Below are 16,392 nucleotides of genomic sequence, written 5' to 3'. Positions count from 1 at the left end.
ATAACATGGGATAGAGCTTGCTCTGTGGGGGATACAATTAATGCCTTTATTACCTCCTAATATTACCAGCATGAAACTGACGATGATTTATTACACATATCCTTATCAACAGCAGCAGCATACGGGCAATAAACAAAACAACCAAAAAATAAAAACCCTCCACCAGGGCCAGGGAGTTTGGAATGTTTATTTTAGGAATCGTCAGGGAGTAATGCAGTAATAATGAAGGCAATGAGGCAATAATACACAAAGTAACTGAACCCAGTATAGATCCGCTGTCTGGGACTCCTTTCATGTAATCACTGGAGCATGCTGTTCAGATCTCAGGCTGTGTATTTAGAAAAGGAGTGAGTTAAACTGACTCGACAACACCAGAGATGAGGCTAGGGGGAGATTACCAGCCAAAAAGCTATACATTTAGCATTTCCTTATTTTACTCCCGTACTGTAAGCACCCAGTCTTAATATACTCAGTAGAACAATGCTTAAAAAAATCAAACAAACCTTTCGACAATAAGCCGTTACCAGTGTATTATATAATATTAATATTATTTGGAAAGACATTAACAGAATTGTCTAGTCGAAACGTGTGAGACAGTGACGTTTTTGGCAGGTGAAATGCTCCAAATGTTTTAACTCAATATTATTGGTACAAATGGAATCTCTGTGCCATTGACTTCAATTGGGATCCCAGATCTGCATATCCTGCCATACACAGGACACTGTCCACTTTGATATACAGGGACAGCACAAAGACTTCCGTTGACAGCATAGCACAGCAGCCTGTTGCCGAATGACTGGTTGGGTTGAATCTTGGTTAAAAAAAACAAAAACATCCACTTTCAGAGGTTATTCCCCAGCATCCAAGCGATTTGTTTTAAACAAATGATGTGTCTTTCTGACTGCCTGCAGGTAACGTAATGAAGGAAGAGTCCCAACCTGACTCTACAGAGTTGGAAATCCAAGAATTAGAAAATGAAATTCAAGGACTAGTTGCCAGCCCCAGCTTCGAGGTTAGCGATAATGCATTAATAAAATATTAAGACCTTGCTCAATTTGACATGGTTTGACAGCTGACAGACTATTGCTGAAAAGTATACACTCACTTTGTAGTCGGCTCTGCCAGACTGAAGAAGGCCGAGTCTTGTTCTAGTCTGCCAGATCAAAATAGAGGCCAGTGCATAATGAGGAGTGTGAACGTGGGTTTCAAACATTCTAGGTGCAACGTTTTTTATTTAAACTGAAATATATTTTGCAGTAAGGTCTGGTCATAAGGGAGCCTCTTTACCCCCATATTATAAGCACAGTTATCTCTATGCGCACTATTTAAAGGTTCTAAAATATTATAGCTATTGCTATTTATTCAAAGAATAGGTTACAGTTCTCCCACCTTATTTCCCAATCGGATAATTCAAATCCCTAAGAGAATGATCATTTCATTGTGCTTCCGTCCCCCTCAAGTATGAAGATGTTCGATCTGAAAAGCTGGTAGCAGATGGCTTATACCTTTTCCCAGATGTTGGTCCGCCAAGTGTTCTTGCCTACCATCCAGAGTCCAAACAACTTCCACCTGGTTATGATCCGGTAATTATTATTGTAATTTATTATATACTTTGGATTTTAGATTTTGGATTTTAGATATATGCCCATTGTTACGGCTGGATTGTGAATGGATTATGAGAAGTTCAGGTACTTGACTGACACCCTGAAGTCACCCAGAGGGTCAGTGGTTAAGATGGGATCAGAACCCTTGCTCCTTTCAGTCTATCCTTTAGACCAAGGGTTTTCAACCGAGGGTACGCGTACCCCTGGGGGTACTTTTAAGGGTCATAGGGGGTACGCAGGACAACTCTTTCTGCATTTTTTAGAAGTATAAATGCTCCTGTAAACATAAATAATAATCAATACTCATACTTTGACAGTTTTTGTCTTATTTATTAGGCTCGTCTGCATTTTATTAACAGCAATAGCAACTGGTTGAATTTGTTTTCGAGGAGTACATTCAGATTATACTGTGTATCGTTTATCTAGTGGATACATTTCTTACTTGCAAAGGAAAAACGAAGGAAGAAAACACAAAAGAATCTACAGAAAGTGCAAAGCGACAGAAAGATATAGCGAGTCCCTATGGATTATTTTTATGTTGGCATTAATAAAAAGGTTTATCACTGTTAGTTATTATAGTTTTATCTTGAGGTTAATGGTTTTGATGTTGCAGTCGTTTTAAAAGGCACACATAATTATGCTGAGATGGGAAGTAAATGGCAACGTAAACGTTTACAGTGCAGACTCTTGTATTAATTATAATAACGTTGCTGAATGGAAAGTGAATACGAGTGTTTCTGAAGAGATTCACAAATACAGTCTTTTGATTCTGTGCATCCAAAGACTTAAAAGTTTTAAGAATTACTGTTTGGCATTCTGTCCTAAACCAGCAGTTTGTCAGTTCCAAACAGTTGTGACATAAATTATATACTAAATAAACAGGGACAAAAATTGGTACCATTCAGTACAGCGAAAAAGGGGTACTTGAGGTGAAACCTCTAGACTGAAGGGGTACGGTTTTTTAAAAAAAGGTACAAAAGCACTGCTTTAGACCAATCTGTGTTCTAAGCCTGATAATTCAAGGTTGGAACCTCTGCATTGTATCTGTTGTGATTTTGTGGAGAGATGTCTTTCCAAAACAGGATCTGAACTTGTAAGGGTGCTCCGATATGTACTAAGACAAACCTGCACACCCACGTAAATCACCCCACAGGTGAATATTTCATTTTACCAGAAAGTCAAGAGTTTCTATTGTGTGGATCAGGGAGTAAACTCTAATGCACATACTGAAAGAGCTCTTGTGTAAGGCAGTGATGTATTTATTTTATATGACAGGCGTCCGTCAACTTACTGACCTTGACAGAATGATTTCGAATTACAGATAACCTCCAAGACTATGAACAATGCTCTTATTAAAACAGCAGTGATTTCTTTTCACTAGTAACCTCGTGTTATCACACCTGGATTTAAAGCCATATTAGAATCTTACGGTTTTATAACATCACTAAGATAAGAAAAAAGGGTCGGGTTTATCAGTGAACAACAGTGGCTTTGGTTGTAACATTTTACAGGGAATGTAAAATAGATCACTCAGTGAATGGGTAATGGTATGTTGTTCTTCCTTTGATGTCATCACTTGTGTGAATGGACAGTTCTTACTAGTCACTTTGAAATGAAGAAATCAGAGGGGACGCATGCCTTTACTTGAGTGTTGGGGCTTGGATGTTGGAATGGAACGCGGGGGTCAAAGGAACCAGCACTCTCTATTCTAATCACCAAGTGCTTTATAGACAGCTGGCCTGACCTGGTCTTCAGTAGTAATATTAAAAAGCTGTGGTGAATGTAGGTTATGGTGAATTTTTCACGGTAACTGATACTGAGCTGTTAAAAGCTATATCTTCAGACCAACTTGTCCGATATTAATTAATCTCTGTATGGGAATTTGCTATTTGCCAGAGAGTAATAGTGTCAAAATCATTTCCATGTGTTTGATTGCTTTTCAGCATAAGCATACGTGACACAGGATATTGTTGTAAAAGGCAGCGCTGTCTAGTGAACAGGTACTATGAATTAACAGCATTACAAAAAGAAACTTGATTCACTAAATGGTGTTGGCTCTTAAACCTAAAAAATATATAAACACATCCTCTGACCTAATATGGCTGCAATATTGAGGTCATATATTTAATTTTTTTTTAAGTTACAGCAACATTGAGACAGTACACTGTGTTAATGTTTTGTACACAGTTGTATTTTTTGATTTTCCTACTTATGTTCCATGACCAGAGTTGTCCAGTGAAACCGTAAAACTTTCTCAGCTGCATTGCTTTAACTTCTGGCCATATCAATGATACAAACCACATGTTTTGACATAGGGTCTTTATAGTTGGTACACAGTTGTATTCTTTGATTCTCTCAATCAAGTTACAGGTGGTGTCCAGTGAATAGTAACCACTTCAGTACCAGATTCTTTTAACCTTTCGTTCTCTCTCCTCAGTCTTATGCAGAGTCGTCTATGGGCAGTGATATGGATGTCAGTATCTGTGAGTTCTGCCAAATGGAGATCAAGCCCTTTGTGACGAGGGAGCAGCTTAACACAGACCCCAGTCCAGAACATGTGAGTGCATCAGAATCTACTGGATACTTTTCATGCATGCCATGCATTCAAAAGATACAGCACTGGCTTAGAAAAAACACTGGTGCTGGTGCTTTAAACATTTGCATTTAATAATATAGACCGTACTTGTTGAAAATTGTTTATTTTATCATATCTGGTGAAAATCTCGCCCTCTGACTGAGGATACCTTGACTGACACCCTCCTGAGACAGACCAATGGATAAAGCAGTTGCCATCCGCTAGTCAAGGAAAAATTTACAGGTACTAAAAGTTTACCGTAGTAAAGTATAGCAAAGTGTCTGTCCCGTCACCGTTACGCTCTGAATGGCTAGGGGTCGCTGTCAGTCAAATCAGTGGTTCCTTAATAGGCTATTGTAGTTTCACCGTCAGTCATTTCATCCTGTCCTGACAGATCTTGCTGGCTGAAGCAGCACTAGACTGCTCTCAGTCGTTTAAATGATCAGACCGACTGCATTTTCATTTGCCAGCTATAGCCTGTCATTCAAAGTGCCTACTTTGAAATTAGCGGGTTAAGGTGTAGGTAAGCGTTTGCTATTATAGGTATATACGGTGACAGTTACTAGTTTGATTTGAAAATGGGGTGCAAGAGGAAAACACTTAATGAGTATTGTGCACAATACCCTAATCAATGGCAGAAGTCTCTGCGGCAGGACGAAGCGGGCCAGTCTGCCTTGCCTCCAGTGTGTCCAGCTGTGCTTAAGGAGAGGGGCGGAGCTCGGAATAAGTGCAAGTTAGTTCTGTTCAACTCTCTATAATGTTTTGTTCTGTCTGTGCATATTGTTTTTACTTGTAAATGTATGCTATAAAAGTCTGTGTAATACACTTTATATGCTGCGTTTTCTACGGTTTATTTGAGACATTTTTTTAAATTGGTGTAGGATCTATAGCTACAAGGTATAGCTATGCTGTGACCAAATGTTATTTCAATTAGAATGTTGGTAACCGTGGTTTTGTTGCATGTAGAATATGATAAAGGGGTTTCTCTAAATGAGACGTTTCTCAATGGCAAAAAAAAGTCTGTTTTTTTTTTTTAAAGCATAAAGGTCGATTTCACCCATGAATTGAAAAATAAAGATCGAAAAAAAAACCCGGTAAATTCTTTCAAAAAGAAATGTCGATATTAATTGTCGATTTGGCAAAAAAATAAAAATCGAATAGTAGCAATAAAAATAAAAAAAACCCATCAAAAACCATGGTAAACTATGAAATGCATTGGAAAACTGCAAAATAGCTGTGCAAAGTTAAAATGCTAAACCGTTAAAAGGGCTGTAATAGAATGTTAATAATCTACTAGTGTATCTAATTCCGGCAAATTGCTGTTGTGGATTTGAGGACCAGCCTATCCTCAATTTGCCAGAAAAGTACATGCACGTGCATATTATCAAACTAAGTCCGAGTCGGTAGGCTTCAGCTACACAGAATGTTTAAAAAACCATGCACCATGTAGAAAAAAACATTATCACGGAACATGTGCAGTTCACATGCTGTTTTTATGTTTGGATGGATGATTGTTTCTATCAAAGCTTGTGAGGATTCTGAACGCCTTGCTGGATTCATCTGAAAATGTGTAATGATAGAACAAGAAAAAAGCACTGTTACAGATTCCAGTTAGCTAAGACATAGCCATCATTTTGGGTTTGTTTTGTTGTACAGTCTGTAAATGATCATGTAGTATAACATACAGTATGTGGTCTCAATTTTTAACGTTTTTTGGATGCGTAAGTCAGATCGTGAAATAAAATGTAAAATATATTTTATTTATATCTTACTCTTCAAGTCAGTGTAAATGTATATATCCTGGACAAATAAAAGATGGCTCCTGCATTGCACCAAAGTTGCACTTCACTGCCTCGCTAGGTCACAAAGGCAGGTCCCGGCAGCACTGCTTGAGCAGGGAGCTAAGTTCCGCTTGACAGTATGGCAGCTACTGACCTTGATTGGCAGTGTGGATGGTTCTCTTCAGTGCTGAAGTGAGCATGTATAGATGAGTTCAGGGCAGGCCTTTTTAACTACTTTCATGGCTCACTTACAAAGCAGAGTGAACCTCATCTGATATATGAATAGCCACATGCCTAAGTGAACCAATTCTCCTGGCAGAAATGTTGAAATATTTTTAATGCTTTGAATATTCAATATTAATTCGGACAAAAAAATATTTAAAAACTTTACATCAAATGCAAACAAAAAATGATTATTATGGAATTACTGCAGAACATGAGTGTTGGCATGTGAGTATCGACAGTTAATGTGTAGCAGACCCTGATATTGAGCTTTGAACCCTGCAGTAAACCCTGCAATAGCAAGTGTTGTCTCTGCTGTATTCATAAACTGCATCAGTGAGCTGGACTATTTGATGTAAAAACTAAGTAACACAGTTGTTGGTATTTTGACCCTGGATTTTAGCTGTTCTGCTGTGAAATGTACCACATGATGTGGATGGAAACACTGGATAAAGAGGAAGCCCTCCAAGCTGCAGCAGTACAGAAGAAGATCAACATCCAGCCATCCCCACCATTCAAGAGCAAGCAGGAGAAGATCACAGCCAAGGAGAGAGCCGCGCAAAAGTGAGGCGGTCACTTATAAACGTAAAAGCATAGCAAAGTGTAATAAAGCATAGTGAAAACATGGTAAAGCAGAGGTAAGAATCGTAAAGCAAATTTAAAAACATGCTAAACTATGGTGAATGCACAGGATGGGAAAACTAACATATTCAAGTTGATAAAACATGTTTATTTACTTATCCTCTTAGAAAACAAGTAGCCCACAGAAACAACTAATCACACAGATACATGTGCTCCTCTGTATTTGCAGAAGAGTATTGGGTAGTTCATTGTATCCCTTTCATTGAAATATTGTGTCTGCCTTTGTCAAAATAATGCTGGCTGAGAGCAAGTAACTTTATAAATGATAGTTTTCCGACAGAAGTGATTAGAGTTTTAATTTTGAAACAAAAAACGGCCATTAGATGTTTATTTTTTAAAAAAATTTTGTAAAATGTGTTTGTAATATTCTTGGTCAGTTTTAGCATAAGAAGCTGTGTCTAACTGGTTTGTTGGTTGCAGAATGCGGGAATGGGAGCTAGAGAGATACAAGAACTCCAGTGTGAACCAGGGCCACTTCTTCTCCTGTACGTATCAATCAATCAGTCTTTATTTTATATAGCACCTTTCATATACACACCTAGCACCGATCAACTCAGAGCTTTCCAAGCTGATAGCACTGTCGGCCCTTGACCCTTTTATCCTTTCAGAACAAACTTCTTTTTTGGTCAGTCGTCTGCAGTTGGTCTTAAATAAACCTTTCCTTTATGACAGGCTGTTGAAAGTTTTTTTTTCTAAAGGGCTGCGCAGAGCTACAAAGGTACAACTCCGCACCGGACATTAAAGGTTTAAGCAGGTCCAGTTCAATCCACATTTTCTTTTCTTTTTTTTGTTTTTTTTAATTTAGTTGTCGCCAATGGTTTTTACACCGGTTTTCTCCCCAATTTGGAACTCCCCGGCAACTCAGGAAACGGAGGCTGAAACACGGGTCCTCTGAAACGTGTTCCTGCCAATCCGTCATTTTTTGCACTGTGGATCCACAGTGAAGCCACCAGACCTATACTGCCGGAGGGCAACACAGATCTGAATGGCTCCACTGCAGACCCGCAGGCGCCCTATCAGCCACAGGGGTCGCTGGTGTGCGGTGAACTGTGGATTGCCTTTCCGACCTAAACCCTCCTTACCCATGCGGCGCTCAGCCAATTGTGTGCTGCCCCCTAGGAACCCCCAGTCATGGTCGGCAGTGACATAGCCTGGATTCGAACCTGCAATTCCCAGGCTATAGGGCGCATCCTGTGCTCCACGCGGAGTGCTTTTACTGGATGCACCACTCAGGAGCCCCTTTCAATCTACATTTTCAACGATGAGTTAATTTAATTTAAAGAAATACTGTACCGTATTGTACTACATATACAGTACAGTCCGTTTGTTGCATAGAGTTTTCAAGAATTTTCTTTTCCAGCAGAAAATGTATTGAATTGTGTTCAGCTCTACAAGCAAAATTACGATTACAGTTCAAAACAAAATCGAAAGAATTAGGAATGAGCTTTGGGAATATTCTTTAAAATGCTTTGCCATAATTGAGGCCACAAATGAGTGAGACTTGTCTGCTACTGTAGTTTGATTGGCTAACTAAATATGAGCATTTATATAGCATGAAAGTTATTTGTTGACGCATAAGGCAGGGTTGTTTGTTAGTTAATTTTGCATGAAGTTCAGTTTGCTAAACTCTTATTCCTAATAACTGCCTACCGATTATATCGCATCTTAACTTTTTGTTTTGTAACACTGCAGTGGGTCACCAGATGAAAACCATTTCCTACCGCCTGTCTGCTATGAAGTCCCCGGATCAAGAGGGCATGTTTCCCACAGCTGAAGAGCAGAGCGACATCTTTACTATTGTACCAAGAGGACTGAAAAAGGTAAAGTGCCGGGGTTCAGTGCCGACACTAGGATTTATTGGTCCCTGGTGCAAGACTGTAAAGTAGCCCCCCCCCAGTGGAGTGTGATAGAAGTGTGAATGATCGTGGTCACATTGTGATAAGTGGATGTGTGCTTTGATTACATCAAAAAAAGTTTACTTGTCTTGCAAGTCTATTTTCAATTGGCAGTACAACCAATGCAGACAGTCTCTCCCGTGACATTGTTGACCGCAGGTAATTCCTTATCAAAGACAGTTTACTGAAGGATCGCTCAGCACCAGCAGCTTTGGAATTGTAAGCAGTGCTTGCAGTTCAATGTGGGTGTTGGGGAATCCTCTGCTCAGGTCTTTCTGAACCAGATACTGCACCACTTGAAATGGAGACTTAACATCATCAGGTCCATGTGAGAAAAACATTTAAACTTGAAATTTCAAGCTTTTTATTTTTCTTCTGTAGGGTAAGAGACGAGCAAGCAAGGTAATAAAAAAAAAAGATGCGTAAAATAACCCAAAAAAATGGCCCACTCTTAAGACATTTGCAATATTATTTTTTTTTTAGCATTTTCTACTTCTGTTTGACAAAATTGTAGCTGTCTTTTTTGCTCTTTACGCTTTGCACAGCCCGCTTTGCAATCACATGACTCTAACACTGACCTATTGCCAGAGCTCTCGCTCTCCATCCCGCCTACAGATAGACAATCTGTTAGCTATGATTTGTGAATTTGTTTTTTGATTGACAGTCCACCAATACTACCTTGCTACGGTTTATTTGTCTAATCCCAGTAGATTAGACGGCACCTATATATTTTTAACACTTAGTCATTAAAGTGGGCTCAGAACAAATCGAAATGGACTCGGGGCCCGGGTGCAGCTGCGTCCCTTGCACCACCCCTGATGCTAGCCCTGCCTGGGTTTTTGCATCAATCAGTGTGGTACTGAAGAAAGACTGTCAATGACACCTTACATGAATAAGAAGAAAATTATGTTTAGCTTTGTAATTGTGGTTATAATACCAAACTGACTGAAGCCCTTGTACGTTCTTGTTGCTAGTTTTATTTAACACAGGGCATTTTTGTCCTGAAAGGACAGTTTTCCTTTATTTTTGTCCCATAAAACTCAGTAGATAGTTTTTGCCTTCTGTGATTCTACAGTACTGGCTTATGCTGCAGGTGGTACCAAACTACTCAAATTCTGAATCTATTGTAGCCCTGACCGCTCACTACACTGCTGTAGCACTGTGTTGATTCCTGAACCAGTCTCTGGTCCTAACATGTGCAGTCTCTCTGAAGTTCAGCAGAGCATGCCCTCCCATGCTGTCATGTCAGATCAGTGCTATCACTGCTTCACAGCCTTCCTGATAGGATCTGGGAGTTGAAGTGATAGATCATCTGATTGAGCAGGACTTCTGCTGTCAGACTGTGAGTTGAAGAGCTGTCAGAGTGACAGTGGAGAGACTAGCTGGCTTGGCAACTGGTTATTTAAGGCACTTCAAAATGCCAGAGTCTGCAAGCTGCCTCTCTTCAGGACTGAACAACTCAATTCAAGACATTCTGATATAATCCCTCTTGCATATACACCGTTTTAATGAGCAAGCCGTCTCACAGTGGTACCCCAAAATTCATCCATTTTCTAGGAATGATGAACAACTTGGTTGGAAATATATTGCCCATTAAACCAAAATCAGACCCTTTGTTAACTAAACAGCCAAAATATTTCATTGGTACTTACTTATATGTTTAAGAACATATAATTTGGGGTAAAACAAGAAGAGTTGGGGGGGGGGGGGGGGGGTGGTCAGATCACAAAAGCCTCTGAGATGCATTCTTATGAACAGGATATCTCCCATGTGCACATTTTCTGTATTCCTCTCACACATGCCTCAGCAATGTAGTCTGAAATCTCATTCATATGGATATCATGTAGGTCAGCAGCATCAGCATGAGCCATTCTTATACCAGCTACAATATGTGATCAGTAATTAATTTAAACTATCACTAGAACACAACACCAGCAAAGTATACACAGGGAAAAGCAATGCATCCCAAGTGTTTTGCAATATATAAAGACACTTGTGTTTAAAATTGCACCTTTGTTATCTATGGAGTGTACCTTACTGTATATTTGAATCTCAACTCAATGAATAACAAGATGTTATGTCCTTAAACTTCTGCTCCTAACAAGAAATCAGACCAGTATCTCTTCACCCTGCCAGGCCATTTGACACTAAAGCAACTTTACAAACGAGAGGATGCCATTCGGCCCATCAATGCTGGTCTGTTTCCAAGTAGCTGATTGATCTCAAAACTTTGTCAAGGATCCCAATGATTAGGCATCAACAACATGACTAGGTTAATCCATTCCATACCCTCACCCTTCTCTGTGTAAAGAAGTGTCTCTCAGTAAGTCTATCTTGGGACAGAGGGTAGGAGACTTAATTCTAGAGAGGCTCTGCCACCTCAGGTTAATTTAGAAGGTTCAATTACATTCCCTCACTACAGCAATTGCCCACAACAGCTCAGGAGAACTGAAGCTCAGCAGGTGTCCTCCAATCCCACTACCAAGCCAATTGCCTGTTTACACCAAAGAACTCGGGAGTGGATGTCGGTCAGCTACCAGCCTCTGGAGGACAAAGGCCAGCCCTGCAGGTGTTCGCTTAAGCTCACTAGGCACCTGGCCTGTAGGCTGCACTTTAGCATGATGAGGAGAAACAGTCCATGCTGGTTTTACATCCCTAACCCGCAGGAACATAAATACGACGTTTTAACAACAAATAAAAACTGCACATTTTAGATCTATGTAAAGAAAGGAAGTGCACAACCAGCAAGATTTATTGCATTATTTTGTTAGCTGCAATCACTTTAAACAATTATTTTTATTTTAAAAAGTTTCTTCAAGCCATTTGTGTAAACCTTTCCCCTTGTTTTTCATCTATTGAGCATTCAATAGTGCTTAAGTTAGAAATACTAAACTTAACTAGCCTTCAATGATAAATGTCTCGATGTCTTTGAATGTTGGAATGATTGGAGATTGACTCTATATATGTTATTTTGGAGTGTGGACTCGGTTGACAGAAGTGTGAATGATCTTGGTCACATTATGATATGTGGATGTGTGCTAATTATCCTTGAATGGGACATTAACCTTGCAGAGGGGTGAGTGGCTAGTTAGTTATGTAGGCAAGAGTGACACAAGGCAAAAGTAGGAATAGATAACAAAATTAAGGCATGAAGTAAATAGAAAATAAGTGAAAAGGTAAAGAGGGTGGGGGAGGAGGGGATTGTAGAGTGTGTGGGCTGTGAGGTTTTAGTGGAAAATACTTCTCTTTTCCATAACTACTTGTAATATATAGTAACTGTGGATAGTGAAACTCAATGTCAATCTCTATAAATTTTCAGCAAGGCAGTGGCTGTAGGCCATTTCCCTGTTCTTGGTCGATAACGCAGTCTACTGAGAGTCAAACAAGGTTACTGTTTGCTGAAGGCACTGCCTGAATGAAACCAGTCAATGGCTAAACATGTCAGGTTAATGGCTGTATCAACAAGGCTTAATTTCAGAGGCATCCACCCACCTTCTGGCCCCTACCATTGTGATGATGAAATGTTACCAATTCAGTACCATTTTACCAACTGTTCATTCCATTGGCTTTTAGGAAATAATTACTGCTTTACCATTGTGGCAGTTTCAATGTTGTTGCCTTCTAGTGACAAAAGACAGAGATAACTAACCGTTTGTGTATGTGGTTTGAAAAAAACCTCCACAATTTCCAAAACAGCCTTGGTGGTGGATGGAAATGATTACCAATTTAAAATGCATTTGGTGATACATTCAGGTAAACTTCACAATGTAAAGTTCTGACCTGCCTTTGAGATGGAACAGGATCCTTCAGCCTGGTAATCACAAATCATAATTTGGTATGTTTCCTTTCTTTTACAGAGACATCACAGAGTTCTTCAAAAATTCTATCCCAGTGGCAAAACTTTTCTCACTATATTCCCAGATGGGACTGGGAACGTCTTGTATCCTTGTACACCAGATTAATCATCCCAGTGAGGGGAGCTTGTATGTTTTGTAAACCTACCGCTTCTTCAACTTCTTGTATCTCATAAATCTCACTATTCTATGACTATGTCTAGGTCAAGGTCGGTCATGGGTATAGTAAATGAATAATTACACTTTAGTGGCCATCATTGCTCTCTCAAAGCCTCTCAGAGACCATTTGAGGCAGTGACTTTGCAGTTGATGAAACATTTTAGATTTCTACTGTCTTGTCAACACAGATATATATTTTTCAGTTCCATTACAGGTGTTGTCCAGTAAAAAAAAAAAAAAAAACACATTACAGTATATAAAAGTGTAGCTAACAAAATAACTATGTAATTCTTACCTGTTCAGCACTTTCTTTTGTTATATAAATCTCAGATGTACAGTTTTGATGCAAACACATGTTCTGGTAAGCATGCTAAAGCATGTAAATATGTAAACATGATTTCTGATACTACACCAGGTAAAATAAGTCTCTGTTTGCAAGCTTTGCTTTCAGATTGTCTTGCGCTTCCTTGGTCATTAACCAACCTGCAGATTCCCCTATTGCTTTCCACCAGTAACACGCTCTGTCCCAGAAGACACTGCTTAGGTAATATTACCCAGAAAGTGAAACAAATTCCCTGTGAATAAGGCATGGAAACTGACAACTTTCTTTAATCTTATGTAGTGCCAGAGATTGTGTTGTAAAATGAAAACACGTTTGCTGTAACATGTTTGCAAGTGCAAAGTGGAAAACAGGTAGGATATGTTAGCTACAATCCAATTAGCATCAGATATTTTACTTAAGAAACAATAAAACAGTTTTATTATGTACTGAAACAGAATAGTGTTGTCTTGTCAAGCGTGAATCTCACATAAGTACCTCTGGTTAAAGCAATTCCATTTTTTATGGATGTCCTTAATTTCTAACCAGTTATCCATCGGGTAGGGTTGCTGTTTTGATCTCTTCTGTGAATGCAGCTCTCTATACATACATCATCCAGGAAGACTGTTCCACTAATCGCATGCAAGCAGTCTTTACAACCAGGGGTCAGTCGACGTGCTACCATCCCAACGGGGTAGTCAGGTAGGTAAACGGCATCAATCTGGATACATAGCATATATGTATACTGTAAAAAAAAAAAAGATGTAAAGCTGGTACATTCATATCTCAGAGAAACGGATAACGACATAGAATGTCTGTACAGCACTGAAACACTACATTTAAAAAAACGAACTGAACAGCTGAACCTCGTCTTTAATATTAGCATCACAAGGGTATCCATGTACTATAAAAATAATAGATGGGCCTCTTCAGTGAGTTACAGGAAAACAATTCCATCTTGGGTTTCTGTGACAGTTTATAAATGACTCGACCTTCGGTCTCGTAACTTATGACGTCACAGAAACCCTCGATGAAATTATTTTCCTGTAACTCTCTGAAGCCCATCTATTTGATATATATATATATATATAGATATAGGTCTACCTAAAAAAAAAAAAAAAACTTTTAAGGTTCCAACACACAGGTCAATCAACAGATGTCTTCTCAGTCCTGCCTTAACACAGACATGAGACACACATTACAGACCTGTTTAACACACCTGCCTGCTTAATTACTGGCAGGTGTTTCTAATTAAACAATTTCACATGTTGCTGTGTACAAACAGCCGCAACACCTCTGCCGTGTCACTATATATTAGGTAGACAGATGCACCTGGGTTTTAAGGTACGCAAATTGATAGTCTTTTTACTACTCAATCTTTTAGTTTACCTCATAGTTTTCCATAGAAGAGGCAACACAAGAGAGGAAAGGTATGTGTACAATATAAAGTATTTACTATTTATTATGCATGTAAAAGATCAAACTTTGTGATTTATTTAATGCAAGGCTTTTTTATTATTACCTGGACAGGCACCCAGTTATTTTTCACAGTGGACACTGAGTTTTAGATTGTTGTGTTCCCTTTCCAACCCTGCAGGATGAATTTGCACAAGTTTGGTGGCTCGATCTCGGATGAGAGAGGAACGCACAGGAGGAGCTGGAGTTGGCTGGACTGGAGGCGGCAAAATCAAGCAGCTCCCTTTAAGCCCCTCTTCCTGTCTCTAAACCCACAGACTAGCATCCACGTCTTCTCCCAGGAACAAGTTGTTATGACCTTTGCTGTCAAACAGAACAGCGTGAAGTTTAACATGGGAACCAGACTAAAGGTAAGTTTGGGGTTTTTGGCTTTGCCATGGAGGGCATAGCGTCAATTAATCATTGAGTCTCTTCCACTGCTGCCAAGGGATTGTTGCTCAAAAAGGAGGTTTAATGACTTGGTGTCGTGTATTTAAAACAAAAACAAAAAACTTAAGTGTTTGATCTGGGATCAAATCTAATTCATGGCAGCAACATAGGTTAATGTTAAAAGTTAAGTACTATGAGGGTACCATAGTGGTGTTCTGTGCAGTGTGAGTCATACAGGTTTGTGTCCCAGCTGTGCAAAGTTGCCTATCTTCACTGGGGATTCCACAGGGAGCATTGCATTGACTCTGGCACTCCCCAAGGTTAGGAAGGCAAAATCAGCAGGGACTGTATCTTCTCACTAAAACAGAGAACCCTACTGGCCAGATGCCTGGAAGTCTCACGCTCACACCTGCAGAACTGGCCTTGGTCCTCCATGTGCTTGTAGTTCATCACCATTCAATCTCGATCCCCTGGTTATAGAGAAAATTCACTTGGTTGCGGGCTTGGAGGATGCCTGCTGAACTTTTTCTCTTGAGCTGTTGTGGTACAATAATTGTGAACTCTAAATTAAAAAAAAAAAAAAGTTATGTACGATAGTAGTTTACGTACTAAAATATGACCTTATAAAATATGGATTTTGTATGCATTCTATATATTATAAAGTGATAATTTCATATGTGAAAGTCAAATTAAAACACACAGAACCAGGTATTAACTCACTGACATTCTGTGTGATTTTTGTAACAGCTGAAAGATCCTTCATTGTTACGGAAACCTTCTCTAGATGTGCATCGCCAGGAACTCAAAGACAAAACTCTGCAGATCTACAACCTTCTGGAGAAGATCCGAAACGCTGTGAAATACCCACACCGTTCACATGCCGAGAAGATCCCATCCCAGTACAACCTCACTGCTCAGATTCAGAGACCAGAGGAGAAAGCTGCAAAAAAGCATAAACTTCATCCATCAACTAAAGCCGCCATAAAACAGAACTGTGCATGAATGTACTTCCCAAGACTAATGACTATTTTGTATCTTTGTCCATTACATTTCTTCTTGCAATTGATATTTCAATCCATTTATTCAGGGTAATTTGTTACCTTTCAGCGATCATGAGGCAAATATTGAGTCCTCATCACGTTCCACAGGTTTTTACTACCCAGGTAAAGCTCATAGCGCCACATGTCCTACTCTGTATTTTCTTCATTATTGTGTTAATTTTCCAGCATTTTTTTCAACTAAATTTGGATGCCAGTCTAATAAGACTATCTGAACTATAATTACTTGCAGTACATTATACAATACATACTCGTAGTTTGCTATGTTTTGTTTATAAGGGATACTCTATAGAAACACTTACTTGGAGTAAACTTTAAAAAAAAAAGCAGATCAAATCCACTTAAAATACTTGCAGAGCTTGAAAATAAGAGAATTATCTTCAGTAGGCATTTCCCTTTTTTTTATTTAAATGTATAAATCCAAACAACCAACCATCT

At 39.2% G+C, this 16,392-nt stretch overlaps 1 protein-coding gene across 3 annotated transcripts in view; it reads left to right on the top strand.

Annotated features, from left to right (window-relative positions):
• LOC117406932 (glutamate-rich protein 6-like) overlaps positions 1–16,263 on the top strand; it is a 37,367-nt gene extending 21,104 nt beyond the window's left edge. For all 3 annotated transcript variants that reach the window (XM_034011355.3, XM_034011353.3, XM_059028851.1), the window contains exons 5-14: positions 912–1,012; positions 1,461–1,583; positions 4,042–4,161; positions 6,586–6,746; positions 7,245–7,309; positions 8,517–8,644; positions 12,577–12,659; positions 13,601–13,753; positions 14,649–14,877; positions 15,644–16,263. In XM_034011355.3, the coding sequence (XP_033867246.3) occupies positions 912–1,012; positions 1,461–1,583; positions 4,042–4,161; positions 6,586–6,746; positions 7,245–7,309; positions 8,517–8,644; positions 12,577–12,659; positions 13,601–13,753; positions 14,649–14,877; positions 15,644–15,898 (1,418 nt within the window). In that variant the 3' untranslated portion in view covers positions 15,899–16,263. The remainder of the gene's footprint in view (positions 1–911; positions 1,013–1,460; positions 1,584–4,041; positions 4,162–6,585; positions 6,747–7,244; positions 7,310–8,516; positions 8,645–12,576; positions 12,660–13,600; positions 13,754–14,648; positions 14,878–15,643) is intronic.
• The last annotated feature ends 129 nt before the right edge of the window (positions 16,264–16,392 follow it).

The sequence above is a fragment of the Acipenser ruthenus genome, chromosome 8 (assembly GCF_902713425.1).
Source record: "Acipenser ruthenus chromosome 8, fAciRut3.2 maternal haplotype, whole genome shotgun sequence".
Taxonomy (NCBI): domain Eukaryota; kingdom Metazoa; phylum Chordata; class Actinopteri; order Acipenseriformes; family Acipenseridae; genus Acipenser; species Acipenser ruthenus.
The sequence above is the reverse complement of the archived record's forward strand: the minus strand, read 5'-3'. Positions and strand labels throughout refer to the sequence as shown.